This window comes from Centrocercus urophasianus, unplaced genomic scaffold (genome assembly GCF_019232065.1).
Source record: "Centrocercus urophasianus isolate 14NV4802_14NV808 unplaced genomic scaffold, USGS_Curo_1.0 seq_30, whole genome shotgun sequence".
Taxonomy (NCBI): Eukaryota; Metazoa; Chordata; class Aves; order Galliformes; family Phasianidae; genus Centrocercus; species Centrocercus urophasianus.
The window spans coordinates 1,837,919-1,853,336 of NW_024884867.1; the positions used below are offsets into that span (position 1 = coordinate 1,837,919).

At 54.7% G+C, this 15,418-nt stretch overlaps 1 protein-coding gene across 6 annotated transcripts in view; it reads left to right on the top strand.

Moving 5' to 3' along the window:
* OSBP2 (oxysterol binding protein 2) overlaps positions 1–15,418 on the top strand; it is a 63,186-nt gene that overhangs the window by 45,661 nt on the left and 2,107 nt on the right. For all 6 annotated transcript variants that reach the window (XR_006170511.1, XR_006170512.1, XR_006170514.1 and 3 more), the window contains exons 4-13: positions 7,081–7,267; positions 8,238–8,355; positions 8,516–8,582; positions 8,706–8,870; positions 11,123–11,368; positions 13,027–13,147; positions 13,329–13,432; positions 13,656–13,751; positions 14,144–14,328; positions 14,697–14,917. Coding sequence is in view for 1 of the 6 variants with exons in the window: in XM_042828500.1 (XP_042684434.1) it covers positions 7,081–7,267; positions 8,238–8,355; positions 8,516–8,582; positions 8,706–8,870; positions 11,123–11,368; positions 13,027–13,147; positions 13,329–13,432; positions 13,656–13,751; positions 14,144–14,328; positions 14,697–14,917 (1,510 nt within the window). In the remaining 5 variants the exon portion in view is untranslated. The remainder of the gene's footprint in view (positions 1–7,080; positions 7,268–8,237; positions 8,356–8,515; positions 8,583–8,705; positions 8,871–11,122; positions 11,369–13,026; positions 13,148–13,328; positions 13,433–13,655; positions 13,752–14,143; positions 14,329–14,696; positions 14,918–15,418) is intronic.

Below are 15,418 nucleotides of genomic sequence, written 5' to 3' on the forward strand. Positions count from 1 at the left end.
CTCTGTGACCTGCTGAAGCCCTGCTGGCAGCCTCTCTTAGGGTGGCTGCATGAGTGCAGAGCTGCCTGCAAATCTGTAAGGAAATGTTGGATGTCCCTGCAGACAAGTCCATGGCACCCAGCCATCTCCTGGCAGCAGAGGGGAGCACTCTGTCTCACGGATATCCTGCCATCGCTCAGTATGCTTCTGAAGGGCCAGAGCTCTATGGGGTCCCTTCCCAGTTTGGGACCCATGTGACAAGTGGCGCTGCATCCCCATCCTGTTTCCATCCAGTGGGGTTATGTAAATGTCCCCTGTGCTTCGGGAGCAGCAGGAGGCAATAAGGAAATGCATATGGAAATCCAGCAGCCGCCTGTTAAGGTGACCTCTGTGCTGCAAACGTGCTGTGCGTGCCACTGGGGGCTCCCTGCAGCCCCCCTTCTGCTGGGGGGATCTTCGTCCTCTCCTTTCTCGCTCTGCTGTCCCCGCACGAGGGGAGAAGTACAGACACAAAAGGATTGGATACACAGCGGGGCAGCCCCCAAAATGTGCTCCCAGCCCTCTGCCAGCCACCTTTTTGCTCTGCTCCTGTCCTGATTTTGCAACCTTGCGTAATAACGCACCGGCAGAGCCACGTGGCAGAGCCGAGCCCGACGGCGCTGGGACTTTGAGGAGCATCCGAGAGGAGACGCAGCCAAGCGATCTGCCACGGGGGAGGAGTGGGAGGTGCGTAAAAATAAGGAGAAACTAATTAAGGGGATTATTATCCTCTTAATAAGGGGAGCGGAGACGAAGAGCGGCGTGGGCTGAGTGCGAAAAGCTCCGTCTTGGAGCTGGGCAGCAGGCAGCAGCCCCATGGACGTGGCAAGGGAACTAGCTGGGGCGGCAGGAAGAGCTCGGTGTGCTGTGGGTGTTGCTGGAAACAGGGTTTTAATGGGAATGGATTTTGCTACAACAAAGCAGAGGCGGCTGAGCCATGTGCTGAGTGTAACTGTCGCTGTCTTCATTTTTCCTCTTTTTTCTTTTTTTTTTTTTTTTGTAGTTTCTGCATTTGATTGTGGTGTGAGCGTAGGGAGCAGCAGGGTCGTCTGCATGTGACTGCTGGGTGAGTTCTGAGCTCCTGGAGCAGCTTGGCCTCAGGAGGAGAGAAGGCAGAGAAGAGTGAGGGTATGCTGTGGGGCTGGAGATGCTGAGATTTCGTGGAGTTGTATTTGGGGACAAGGTCTGTATGGTCACCGGGACCCAAAGGACTGTCCCTACGAGAGGCCAGACTGCTTTCCCCAGGGGGATTTCTCTTAATCACAGCAGTAGTTACCTTGAGCATTGTCAGCCCTCCTGGAGCTTGGAGACTTTGAGTGCGCCCCACAGCCTGCTGGGAGGATGGTGGGCACAGCCTTGGTATCTCTGCGACTTGCTGAAGGATGTGGTTCCCTAGGGCTGGGAATGGGTTCCTCCAGTCCTGCCCAAATTTGCTGTGTATTAATGCAGTGCTGAGTATCCTCTGTCCCTGTGGGACGGTGCTGTGATTAATCTGTGCTCCTAAAATGGCCTCGCTGTTAAAGCAGACTGATGTGCAGCACGTGCTCCCAGTGGCACCACACTCACTGTTGTGAATGGCTGCAGGGACAGCTTAACCCTTGCCTGTGTCTATGTTGGATTGCAGGACTGCTTAAAGCTGACAGGAGTCCCCTAAACCTGCTGGAGACACAGCAGAAGCACGGATCTCACCTCCCTTCTGCCCTTACCAGTATGCATGGCACTCCCAGTTCAGCCTAGTACACCCATGGGGCTGGAGGAGCCCTCCACCCTATCACACGTGCTGATTTTGCTCTCAGAGCCCATCCTTGCATGAGCTGTGTCAGTTATCTGTGCTGCACTCCAGTGCTCTGATCAGCGCATAGGAAACCATGTCACCGACCCAGAAAACCCACAGCTTTGGGATTAAATCTCCATCCCAGCCCTAATCCCCGGCAAGCAAGGAGGCTTGGGCTGAGAGGCTGGGGTGATCTGCACTGCTAAAAGCTGGGACACAAACCCCATTCTTTCCCCTACAACATTTCACCAAAGGCAAGGGCTGGAGGTGAAATCACTAAAGGCTGCACGCTGGCTCTGCAGCCTGGCTCTCCAGTTACCTATAAAGGCATTCGTGTGTTGCTGAGTTGGCAGTGCAAACCTGGAAGTGGAGATCTGCACCCAGGTCCCTTGGCTGAGCTGGGACAGTGCTAGGGAGCAGTGTGCTGCTCTGGGGCTCCAAAGGAGCAGGAGTTGCCATGCATCCCAGCATCACTGCTGGGCCGGCTCCTCATCTTACTGAGTGTGGCTGTTGGGCTGGAAGGATTATAGGAGCCTCGTTAACATAGCCACACTGGGGGATTTGCTGCTGTCCCTACTTTAATCCCCTGTAAGGGCTGGATTACATGGCCCCAGCTGCTGGGAGCGGGGCTGGGGTTGCCGTGGAGGCTTCACCCTGGTGAGGGGCACCTGGCTAAAGCTTCTGTTACTGTGGGACAGGCTCCCTGCAGCCTGCCCTTGTAGGGGCTGCTTTAACAAGCCCCCACAGCAAGGTTTGGGTGCAGCAATAGGGCTGGGTGCTGGCAGGGCTCTGCTGTGTGTCACCCTGTAGGGAGCGCCTGGGGAGAGCGTTGGGTTCTCCATGCTGTGTACTAAGGTGTGGGCTGGAGCAGCTCTGATCCATGCCTCCACACCGAGGCATTAATGAGCTTCCCTGTACCCATGCACTGTTATTTTTGGTGGTGTTCTGAGCTGAGCCCTGCACTTCACAGCTCCCTTCTTGCAGCCCTGTGCTGGGCAGCAGCGGCTCTTGGCGTACCTGTACCCTCCTTTCAGGATGCTGCCGAGCAGCTGGGGTCACCCTGAGGGCTCTGTAGGGATTTGCTGCCGTTTCAGCCATCTGTGCAGCTCTGGATGTTCCCCTGCACTGCTGCTCCATGTGCCCTGGCTGTGGGTGCTGTGCCCACCATCCTTGCCATCCAGCTGTGTGTGAGCTGATGTGGGGTTGAGACCAGCTCCATCCTGCGCTCCTTGCGTTTCCCATTTTGCTTTCTGTCTCCACTGGGGATGAAGAGAAAAATAAACCCTCTCCTGGTTCAAATTCCATGTGCATCTCGCTGCTCTCAGTGCAAACTGCTACATTTTGTGTTGTGCTGTGTGACCGGAGCACTGACGTGGTGTTAATGTGTTCTGAGCTAAAAAGAGGATCAGAAATGGCCCTTCCCTTGGGATATTTTCTGCTAAGCAGCAGCACAGCTGTGTCCCTGCCTTTTAATGAGTCCAGGAAGGAAGGGAGCACTTATCTACGCAGCACCAGGAGCGTGCAGAGCAGCAGGATGTTCTTTCCCATGATGAATAAAGAAACAGCCTTTGCTGCATAATGCACCTTTGTAAAAGGAGATGATGGGGTGCATCTGGCTGTTCCCTTCTCCCACGCTGGGTGATGGAGCAGTCCCATGGGGCTGTTCCTGCAGGACCCTGTGCAGCTTTAAGCACCATTGGCATCCATCATCAGGCTGTATGGTTGGTGCTGGGGGCAGCTCTGCTCGATGGGGCTTCCCGAGAGGTGCAGAGCCTGATGTGATGGTTCACCTGAGTGCATCCGTGCTGATTCACTTCATCTGTGTGTTCTGCATGGCTCATCGCTGCCCACAAGGTGTGTGACACTGTCACCTCATCAGTCTTTAAGCAGACATCGGGTCATCGCGGTCAGCCACATCGGTGTACAGCCTGTGGGATGTTAATGACGTTCTCATTAGTCTGCAGCAAGCTGTGCAGTCTGGTGTTGCAATGAGAGTGTGAATGCTGCTAGATCTGTCCATCCCAGTGGGGTCTCTGTGACACCCTGTGTCTCCCTGTACTGGGATCTGCAGGAGCCTTGGGGTTGCTGTGCCACAAAGCCTCCTTGTGCCTCTGTATTCTGATGGCATTTGCAGCCCCGTTACCCCGCACTCGGTTGGAACCTGATGCGTAATTGAGGAGAGAAGAGCTCTGCAGTCCTCTGCCACCTGCCTACAGGTGTTGGTGGACTCCCCAGGACCTTGTGCCTGCACTGCAGGGCTCGCTGCCATCTGTGCTCACTGGTGACATGCCAGAAGGGCTGGTTGATGGACAGTGAACCTCTGGGCCGCTCAGAGGTGACTCAGCAGCCTCCCTGCCTGCCCCCCTCCTCCTCCCATTTCCTTCTTCCCTATTTTCCAGCTGCCTCACCCAAACCCTGACCGAATGCTGTGCCCTATCCCATGTCCCCTCTGATCCGAAGGACCCAAACAATCTCCCACTGTATGGGGTGTGATGCGGATGGCTCTGTTATCTATAGGATGGCTTTGCTGTGTGCTCCTGCCCTGCTTGGGGGGCCTCTCACTCGCTGACCTCCCCAGGGATGGCCCTGAGGACGGCCGTTCTCCCTGCACCGTGTGGATTTACAGCTCTGTCTTGCTTGCAATCCAGCTCAGGTTAAATTTAGCTGCCACCCCAGAAGGATTTTATAAGCTGGATTTCTCTGCGTTGCTCCTACAAAGGCGCTACGGCTGTGCTTGTCTGCATCTTTGAAGTGAAATGAGTGGCTGGTGACCCACACCAGGATTGGCCTGAGGGGGCATCAGTGACAGGGCCACCACTTTGTCCTCGGCCACATCCTTGCACAGTGACAGCTTCACAGAGCGTTGTCATTGCTGGGATGAGGTGACAGCCACCAACCGGCACGGGAAGCGGCAGTGCATGGATAGTGACATGGATGCTGCAGGCTGCCCGCCAGCATTGCCACTGCCACTTTGAGGTAGGCTGGGAACGGGACGCGTCCCACGTTTGGGGCTGTGCAGCATTGCTCTGGGTGTTGTTTTAGGGTGGCTGGAGCATGGATGGAGTTTTAGGCGTTGCTGGTGTGAGCGGGGCAACATGGCACTGCTGTGATGGCGTCTTGCCCTGTGAGGAAGGACAGGCTGAGCTGCAGCCCCAGCTCTTCTCCCAGCTCTGGGAGATGAACCCTTGGGGCTGGGGCCTGTCCGTGCCACTGTGATTGCTCAGTGCTGTCTGCAGGGTCACCAGTGGGCAAGGGCAGCTCCTCCTCGCTCTGGTGTTGCTTCCTGTTGGCTGTGCTTCAGAGAATTTTTGTGCCCATAGGTGTGCTCTTTCCTGGAGCCATTTCCAAAGCACACCGCAGCTGTGGCTCCGCAGCAGCACTGGCCCTGCAGAAAGCACCAGGATGGATGCCATCAAGGGATGATGCTGTCCCAGAGCAGCAGGGAACTTCCTGTCCCCATGCCGAGCAGCAGCGTGCCACCACAGTGTGCCCAAGGGCTTGGAGACAGCACCCTGCCAACTGCAAGGGGAAGATATGGAAGGAGAAGGTGCAGCTCTTTGAGTTTTTTGCTCATTTAACTGCATGAAAGAAGCCATGCCACATCCTTTGATGGAAGGCAGCAGCGAGCAGGGCTTGAGGGCTTGATTGCTTCTGACAGCTGGGGAGGGCTGCAGCCCCAGAGACCATCAGAGCACAGCGCTTTGTGTGTGCTTCTTTGTCCTGGGCAGAGATCAGCATGGGTGTGCTGCTGGTTGGTGCTTCACAGAGCTGCCCTGGAATGGCACCCGCACGTCTCCTTATCATCAGTGAACGTGAGGACAGCCGAGCTGGTGATAAAGGGCCAAGAGGAGCTGACGTGCTTTTCTTTGGGACACCAGCACCACGTCTACGTCCTGGGATTTCTCCTTCAGCCACTTCAGCTCAGGAGGGCCCATCTCCTGTTCCTGTCGTTTCCTGTCACACCCCAAACATTCCATTTCCCGTCGCCACCTTAAAATCAGTGCTCAGCCACAGCAGGGTGCTGCCAGAGCAGAATTTCAAAGCCCCTGGAGCTGGGACAGCTGGCACTGCCCTTGCTGGTGCCAGCCAGCAGCACTAAATGGGTGTTTGGGGTCGGGATGGAGACCTTCAGAGCAGGTAATAAGCTTTGCTGGGTGGGGAAGGTCACGCTGCTATCTGATTACTTACCCTTCTGCTTTCATCCTCTTATTGCAATGCATCAGCGTAATAGGAGAGGCGAGCCTGCCAGCTCGACGTGGTTTAGTTTGAATGGGTGCTGGGAGGAAAGCTCATAGAGGAACAAGAGATTTTCTTGGGAAGGCTCCAGCCTGCAGCTGGGTGTGAAGGCACTCGTGGCATTAGGGCACGGGGTGCCTGGTAACAAGGGAATGGGGACCAGCATGGGGAAATGTTGGAGCTCAGGTTGGTGCAGATCTCTGTAGTCACAGCAGTGCTTCCTAAAGTCAGAAATGGAAAACATGAAAGCTGCTGCTCTGTGCTGCTTGCCTGCAGCATTGTGCTGCGTTTCTGGTGGCGTTAAGCAAAAAACTTCTTCCCCTGGATGAGACTCAAATCTTGCTCCTGGCCAAAGGTTTGAAAGAACCTGATGAGTCAGAGCTTTTCGTGGATAAACCCTTTTAGAATCCATTCACATTACAAGAGCCAAAACCCTGATGTTGTGTGGCTGGGAAATAACTCAGCATTCAGGTGCCATCTCCCTGCTTCTCAGTGCAAGAAGTTTAATGTATACTGAGTCCCAGAGATTTAGGGGAGGGAAGAGAAGGAGCAGCCCTGCCCCTGTGCTTAACCTGGGGCTGATCACACGGGAAGCAGCTGTGCTGAGGAGGCTCACTGCCCCAACCTGATATGAAAATAACCTACAAATAGAGCTTGGAAGGTTCAGATGCAGGACATGCAGCTCCTGGCAGCGTCCCTGTGCTGAGCGGATATCCTGTGCATGGAAATGTCCCATTGCACGCCCTGAGCACAGGAGAGGCACGGTGCTGGGATGCACACAGCATCCAGTGGGCTCTCGTGCTCGGTGTATCTGTCCATGTCCCTGTGTCTGGTGGGTCCCCTTCCCTGGAAAAGGGCACCTGCTGGGGGCTCTGGGGCTGTCACCTGCTGTCCTGCCTGACCTCTCCAGGATGGAGATGTCCACATCTATATGAGCTCAGCCGGGGCTCCCCAACTTTGGGGATGTTTTTCCTAGCCCCGGGGTTGTGGGAATCCTGCAAAGCTTTGGGCTCGTAGTTCTCTCAGCTGATTTTTCCCTTCCTCCCCTGCAGGCTTGCCGTGATTTCCTGGACTTAGCAGAAACTCACAGCCGAAAATGGCATCGGGCACTGCAGTATGAGCGGGAGCAGCGGATCCGGCTGGAGGAGACCATCGAGCAGCTAGCCAAGCAGCACAACAGCTTGGAGAGAGCCTGCCGTGGGGCACCGGGCAGCACAGGCAGCACCGGCACTGCCAAGGGTGAGCCCAGTGGGTGGGGATGGGGGGGAGGCACGGGCAGTGCTCTCTGTGAGGGTGCTGCACCCCTGGACCATGGCTTGCTTGTGCTGTTTCAAATCTTATCCCTGCTAACAGGGCACATCTCAGGCCATGGTGTTTGGAGGAAACCCAGGAATCCCCAAATGCTGCTGAATTCACAGCTGCGGCGTGGCTCGTGTCCCAACTGGGACTCATTTGCTGCTTGCAAAAGTTATTTATCGGGCAGTAAAATCAAATGGCTTTTGTATAGCAGTGCCAAATCTCCTTCCCTGCAGGAGGTGTTTGTTACAGCCTGGTGGCCAAAAGCTGCGTGTAGAGCTGTGTCTTGTTTTAAAAGAGTGTATGGGCTTAAGGGAGCAGTGAGCTGCTGGAGGGTAGTGCCTGGTACAGGGGTAGGCACAGCAGCAGCCTGAGCCCATCACAGCAGGCATCCTTGCTCCTTCAGAGGGACACAGGGACAAGGACATGGCTGTGCCTTGACTGCAGGTGGCTCAGCAGCATGGGGTGCAGCAGGGATGGGGATGGAGCTGGAGGTTTCCTCCTGGTGCTGCACACAGCTCTGCAGGACACACAGATGCTCGCAGTACCACCACCCACAGCTCTGTGATGGGAAGTTGCCCACCTCATAAGGTTGTGGTTTAATACAAAATAGCTGCAGGTGTGGGAATGGATATTTCAGAGGTGGTCAGCACTGTGCCATCCTGGCTGCTGGAACAGAGGCTGTGTGGCAGAGCACTGAAGCTGGTACCTGCAGTGAGGCTGTGCCCAGGGGGCAGTGCCATGTCTCAGAAGTCTCCTCCTGTTTGGTGTCTGTGGTGTGCACGTGGCTCAGGCTTTTGTCTTGCTGGCAATGGGAGAGGACAGAGCAGGAGACAGTGGTGGCAGTGAGTGTCAGTAGGTTTGGAAGGGGCCTGGGCAGCAGCTGAGCATCTCAACCCCTTTGTGCCACCAGGGAGTGTGCAGTCTGCCAAAGGAGAAGCCAGTGATGAAGATGAAGAGACGGAGTATTTTGATGCCATGGAGGATGCACCAGCTTTTATCACTGTAACCGCAGACCCCAAGCACCACAGGTACGAGCTGCAGCCTTAGGGGTTTGGTGAAACTCATGGGAAAAGCATGGGAAAGACTGCCTGCTGGATGTTGTGCTTGGCTTTGGGACAGCACCTGAGTGGTAGTGGCTGTACTGCACTGCTGTTCCCACCTTCACCAGGTGGCACTTTGTCCCCACAGGCGTTCGGGCAGTAACCTGAGCGGGGCCAGCGAGGGCCACCCTGAGGACTGGAACCTGGAGGACAGCGTGAGTTGGGCAGAGTGGGTGAGATGTGCAGTGAGATGAAATGGCTTTAGGGTTGCACCTGGCTCCCTGGCTGTGGCTGAGTGAATGCTGCTTAGACCCGTGCTCCTCCTCTTGCTTTTGCAGGTATTTGAAAGCTCAAATCAAAGCAGCTACAATGAGTCCTGCAAAGATCTCCTGCCGAGGAAAAGGAGACGGAGCCGCATCCCTGACAAACCCAACTACAGCCTTAACCTCTGGAGCATCATGAAGAACTGCATTGGCAAAGAGCTCTCCAAGATCCCCATGCCTGTAAGTGAGCCCCGGGGGTGTTGCTGCCGTGCTGAAGCTGCTGACCTCAGGGTTTTGGTTCAGTGCAGAGCATTTGGGTTACTGCTCCAGGTAGTCCTGCAGGTGCTGCAGCAGCCTCTGAGCAGGACAGAGAGCATGTGGCAAAACCAGCCTGGGGTCTGGCTGCCATTAATATGAGTTATCCAGTGCTCTGAAGAACCAGCACAGGCAGAAAGCTCGAGCAGCCAGGCAAGAGGATGCTCAGCATGGAGTTGTGCTGCTGATTGTTTTGTGGTAAATGGCTCTGCTGTTGCATTAGGGGCTGTCTGCGTCAGGCTGGCTCTTTCTTTAGGGCTGATTTCTGCTTCTGTGCTGGCTGTGGAGGGCCACAATGTGCTTATGGGGTGCACCCTGGAGCTGGGGGGCATTGCCTGAGCATCTGCAAACCCAGGGAAGAAGAGGGAACCAGGGCACCTGGAATCTCTGCAGATGCAAGTGTTTCACTCAGGGCAAGAGGGAGGGGACCTTGCTATTTGGAAAAGTGGAGGAGAAATCCCTGTTGTTATTAGACTAGAAATGTGTAACTTCTCATCCTCTGTGAGTGCAGGAGTATCCTACTGCTGGTTTGTACCTGGAGTGGGCTTTGCTGGTTGCTACCCACCCAGACCTAACACTGCCTGTAGCAAACCTCCCTCAAAACTGTAACAGAAAGCAGTTTCCAGAGCACACCAGCCCTGTCCAGGCTGATGGGTCACTTGCAGGTCTTCACCGGCCCAGTAAGTGTGGCATGGGTGCCACTGCAAACAGTTCATTTCCCCAGAACCTGCCTGACAAGGACAGGAGAATAGATTTAATGTCTTAGAATGGTACCTGATACACTCGAAGTTGAAGGGTGAGTTTGTCCCTTCCTTGTGCTGTTGCCAGCTGAGAGCTGCAGCCCAGCACTGTCAGATAGCATTGCTGCAACAGCATCAAGATTAGATAAGGACATGAAGGGTACAGAAAACAGCTCAAGATGTGAAATACCAGCAGCTGTGGTGCTGAGAGAGGAAATCTCTACCTTTCCTAACATTCAGACCCACCAGAGCAGCCACAGCCTGGCAGCAATGCATGGCTGCCTGTCCCAGGGGATGTGATGCATGGAAAACTTCCCCGTGCACACACTGCCTTCCTTCATTTGAATTGAATGAACACTGCATTACTTGGGAGGAGGTCATCTTCATCCCTCTGCTGGAAGGTTTTGCTGTGTGACAGTGCTGGTGTGGGATGCAGCTGCTGCTTTGTTGGTGAGCTGCCTACATCTCTCCTGAGGTTCTGCTGAGCTGGCACTGCTGTGCTCCTTGGTGGATGCTTTGCTGCCTTTGCTACATAACCGCCTTTCTTGGATGCTGTAAGATTGCTTACTGACTAAATCCCAGAGTGGAACAGTCTGGAGTTTGTTTTCTTTAATATAAAGCATGTAACTTGGCTTATGGAAGTGGCTCTCCCATCCTTCAGCCATCTGCTCGTTCCAAAATAGAATTTTTGTTGTGAACTGGAAGCAAAAAGGGAATTTCAGATGGTTTGGAGACAAAAGACTTTCCACTCATGCAACGGAAAATATCTCACTTGTCCTTTTTTTTTAAATGATTTCACTTGTTTCTGATACAAAGAATTGCTGAAGTCAAGCACTTATTTTTTTCCCATTTGCAGCAATGGTTTGGGCAGTATATTGCAAACATCTCTAATTAACAAAGCTACGATTTAGGGCTGGAAAAAAGGTGAGCTGAGGCTTCCCCTGGGACAGGGCTGTCCCTCTGCCCATTGCTCTGTGCTGTTTGGCTTTCATCCGTGCCCCTAAATGGGAGTTTAGGGTTCTGTCACTCACTGGGCTCAGGGATGGAGGTGATGGAGGTGCTCAGGGATGCTCGTTGATGTGGGATGTTCCCAGCAGGGAGCTGGGCTCACTGCTCAGGGTCATTCAGGGGTTTGGGGCACGTATGACCTGCCACAGTGCTGGGTTAGCTCATGGGCTGCCAGCTCCCAGCCAGGCTGTTCCCAGCTCAGCCCAGCTGGGCACTCCAGAGCCCTCAGGCACTTGTGCTATGGTTCAGGGAGCACGTTATAGTGCGAGTCTCTTGTTTTATTTAACATTTACTTGATGCTGCAGAGGCAGTGCTTGTGCAGAGCTCCCTGCCACATCCAGCCCTGTGTCACAGCGCATCGGGATGCGGTGCTGGAGTGCCCAGCTGGCATCCATCCTGCTTTGCTGACCACCACTCTTCTCCCTGCAGGTGAACTTCAATGAGCCACTCTCCATGCTGCAGCGGCTGACAGAGGACCTGGAGTACCACGAGCTGCTGGACAAAGCAGTCAAGTGTGAGAGCTCCACAGAGCAGATGTGTTTCGTGGCAGCCTTCTCAGTGTCTTCCTACTCGACGACGGTGCACCGCACAGCGAAGCCCTTCAATCCATTGCTGGGGGAAACCTATGAGCTCGACAGGCTGGAGGAGCTGGGCTTCCGTTCCCTGTGTGAGCAGGTGAGCTGTGCAGAAGGGCTCCGTGTGCCTGTCCTGCTCTTTGTGTCAAAGCGGCCCTTTTGTGTAGGAGATGCAGCATCTCCCTGTTTCAGTTCACTTCATGGCTGGATGGAGCCTCAAGATCTTGTTTCTTTCTTGTTACATTGCAAAGTTTTAATTTCCAAGCTTGGTGGCAACCTGAGAACCTCCAGCATCCCTGTGTGCTAATCACAGAGTGCATCTGATGCTCATCTATCAACCAGCAGGTCTTAATTAAAAAACCTGGGGAGCATAATGGGTTGAGACCTTGGAAGGAAATTGGCTCTTTAAAGCATAGCATGCTCAGCTGGTGCTTCCCATCCTCCAGGGGATGGACAGGGCTGTTTATCACCGCTGTAGGCAGGAGATCATTTTTGGGGGGGGCTCTGGGCTCCCCAGGAGGTGGCTGTGCTATCCCAGAGACAGTGACCATCACGTTTCCCAGCACTCAGGAGCAAACCCATGGCCTCCTTCACTGCAGAAACCAGTGTAGATTCAAGACCTGCAGTTGCCAGTTGGCACTAAGACCTCTGGGGTGAGGGCTGTGTGTTAGCTGTTCTGTGGGGCTGTGCTTGCAAACTGTGTCCTCCAGGTGCCCAATTCCCTCTGGCAGTGCTCTGGAGATGCTGCACCTTGTTCAGAGGGAGGCAGGAACCTTTTCTGACTAGAAGAGGCAGCCTAGATAGCTCCTCAGGAGGGCACAACGTGTGGAAAGGGTTTTGCTGCTAGTCCAGATGTGGAGCAGGCTCTAGGTCACACTGTGCCTCTCTGTGCCAGTGAGAGCTATCAAGGGAGTAAAGGTGCTTTGGTAGATGACCTCCAGGATTTGTATCCTTGCTGACTCTACTTTCTGGAATTTCTGACCCTTCCATGTCCAGCCTGTTCCAGCTGCCTTGGGTTTATGAGTACATGAGTTTTGGGTGCTGACGCATGGTGGGGGCTGGAGAGGTTTATCCAAAATTTGGTTTGCTGTAACTCAGAGCAAAACAACTCTGTCGCCACACTGTGGAGCATTTGATGCATTAGCAGAGCCTCTAAATCTGCCTAAATCCTGGCCCTATCTCAAAGGGCAGATTGGGGGCAGGCTTGAAGCAGCCCAGTGTTGGTGGTGCAGTCAGCACGTGCTGCCCTGGGTTGTGCTGGCACCATGGGATGGATAGATGGACAGACAGATGCTGTTCCCATGGCTCTGAACATCCCTTGGTCCACTGACATGCTGAGTGAGGCGTTGGTAATCCACTGCCTGAAATCCAGTTATCCAAATAGGATTTTCTCCTGCCAGTGACAGTGGGATTTAATGGAGAGGTTTTGGCTCTGCTCATGGTTGTAATCCAGTTGCTCAGGGCACTCGGGCTGTAATTACCCTGGTGCAAAGTACCTCTGAACACGGTGGCTTACATATTCCTTCCAAGGGACAGTGCTTGAGTGGTGTCCCTACAGCCACCAGGCAGGCTGTGCTGCAGCCACATCTGCTTTTCCTGTCCGTGTCCATGGGAAGGCACTGCAGTGCTGGGCAAGCTGCAGGCTCAGCCTCTGAGCATCCTTGGGACCAAAACTGTCACCTCTCTTTGGGTCCTGCAGTGATGACTGAGCACTGGATGGGGCCAGCAACCTGATGGGCTGTCCTTTCTCCCTGCCAGGTGAGCCACCACCCCCCAGCAGCTGCCCACCACGTCTTCTCCAAGCGAGGCTGGACACTGTGGCAGGAGATCACCATCGCCAGCAAGTTCAGGGGCAAATACCTCTCCATCATGCCTCTGGGTAGGTGACCTGGCCAAGGGGATGAGGGCTCGCTTGTGCCATATCCTATGACTCTGAGAACCAAGCAACATGTTCCTCGTGGGCTTTCAAAATGAAAGCTTTTGGAGGACAGAAGGCAGGCATGGTGCTTGGTGCTCGGGCACCCGTCCAGTCCCCACCCTGAGCCCAGGGCTCTCCACAGGTGCCATCCACCTCGAGTTTCACTCCAGTGGGAATCACTACGTCTGGAGGAAAGTCACTTCCACTGTTCACAATATCATCGTGGGCAAGCTTTGGATTGACCAGGTCAGTGCCTGTGGGCTCTTTGGGGAACGGGGCAGTGTGGGGCCAGGTCTGGCGTGGGGTGTTTTACTTGGGCCTGTCATGCCGTGGGGCTGGAGGGAATGGAGTGGGGAGCAGATGTAGTTCTGCACTGAGGTTGATGTGCAGCTGCACAAATGACAATTAATGGCTCATTTGTCTCCTTGCAAAGTCTCTCACTTGCTGTGATTCTGTGTCTTTTATCTAGTCTGGTGAAATAGAGATTGTTAACCATAAGTCAAAAGATAAATGCCAGCTGAAATTTACCCCCTACAGCTACTTCTCCAGGGATGTCCCCCGAAAGGTACGCAGCCAAAAATCTCCCTGCTTTTTCTTCTGGCCTGGCTTTGCCCTTCCGGCTGGGTTCTGTTCTCCCAGCTGGGCTCATGGGGTCCTGGCACTGGGGTGGGATGCAGCCAGCATGGGGCTGCGGAGCTGCACCAGCAACTCAGTGTGCCACAGGTCCTTGCAGGTGGGGGCTGGGGACAGAGCTGACAGCTGGGACCAGTGTATGGCCCTGGGGAGGATGAGGGTGGAGGGCGGAGGGGCTGTGTCAGCATGGGACCTTGCTGGGTTCTGTCCTAATGTCTGAGGATACAGAGCACCACTTGAGTCACTGTATTTCACTTCTCGAGGACTCTGGATGCTTTCAGAAGCCACCAGAGCCATCTCTTACACTGCTGTCTCTCCCGCCAGGTGACAGGGGTGGTGAGTGATGCTGATGGCAAAGCCCATTATGTCATGTCGGGCACATGGGACGAGAAGATGGAGTGCTCCAAAATCGTGCAGAGCAGCCATGGCAGCGCCGGCTCCGAGGGCAAACAGAAAACTGTCTACCAGACGCTGTCCCCAAAGGTCTTGTGGAAGAAGTACCCCCTCCCGTGAGTCCCGTCCTGTGGTGTTGCTTGCTGTGTGTCTGGCGTGCTCTTTGGGTTGGAGTTTTGCTTTCCTGGCTGCTGGCTGTGGCAGGGAGTGATGTCGTCCCCATGCTGGCTTTGCTTTTAGTTTCTCCATACCAAACCAATGAATCTATGCTCCCCCTGAGCCCCTGCAGGCATCACTGGCATCTCCTCCTAGCCTCCCGAAGGCATCATTTCCACTTATGGGGTGGGATGCAGAGCTCCTTAAGGGTGGTTTTTGGGGATCAGAATAACAGGTATAGTATTTTTGGAAAGGCTGGCGTGAGACACAAGCACCTGAAGGGATGGGAGCCCTATTTGTGGTCCTCATCGGGTCTGTCTGCCTGCAGGGAGAACGCCGAGAACATGTACTTCTTCTCCAGCCTGGCCCTCACCCTGAATGAGCCCGAGGAGCGCGTGGCTCCCACGGACAGCCGGCTGCGTCCCGACCAGAGGCTGATGGAGAGCGGCCGCTGGGATGAGGCCAATGTGGAGAAGCAGAGGCTGGAGGAGAAGCAGAGGGCTGTGCGCCGCAGGAGGGAGGCTGAGGCTGTGGAGGCCCTGGAGGAAGGTGGGATGCTGTGAGGTGGGGAATGAGGGGCTGCAGGGAAACCCTGTAGGGGTTGGGGAGGAAGGGCAGACTGCTCATCGTGGAATCGTTAAGGTTGGAATAGACCTCCGAGATGAAGTCCAGCCACCAACCCATCCCCACCGTGCCCATTCATAGAATCACAGAGCCATCCATGTTGGAAAGGACCTGTAAGATCACCAAGCCCAACTGCCAGCCCATCATTACCGTGCCCACTGAGCGAACGTTTCATTGTTCTCTGGGTCTTTATCACACCATACTGAGTGCTCCCTCCCATGGGCCACCTGTAGCCGGATTGCCACGTCCCCATCAGAAGATAATTAGTGATGTCCCTAAGTGCCACATCGTTTTGAGGGTTGAGGTGAAGATGGGCTGATGGTCGGGCTGGATGACCTCAGTGGTCTTTTCCAACCTTGATGATTCTGTGATTCCACCTCCACATTTCTCAAACACCTCCAGGGACAGAGGCTCCATCACCTCCCT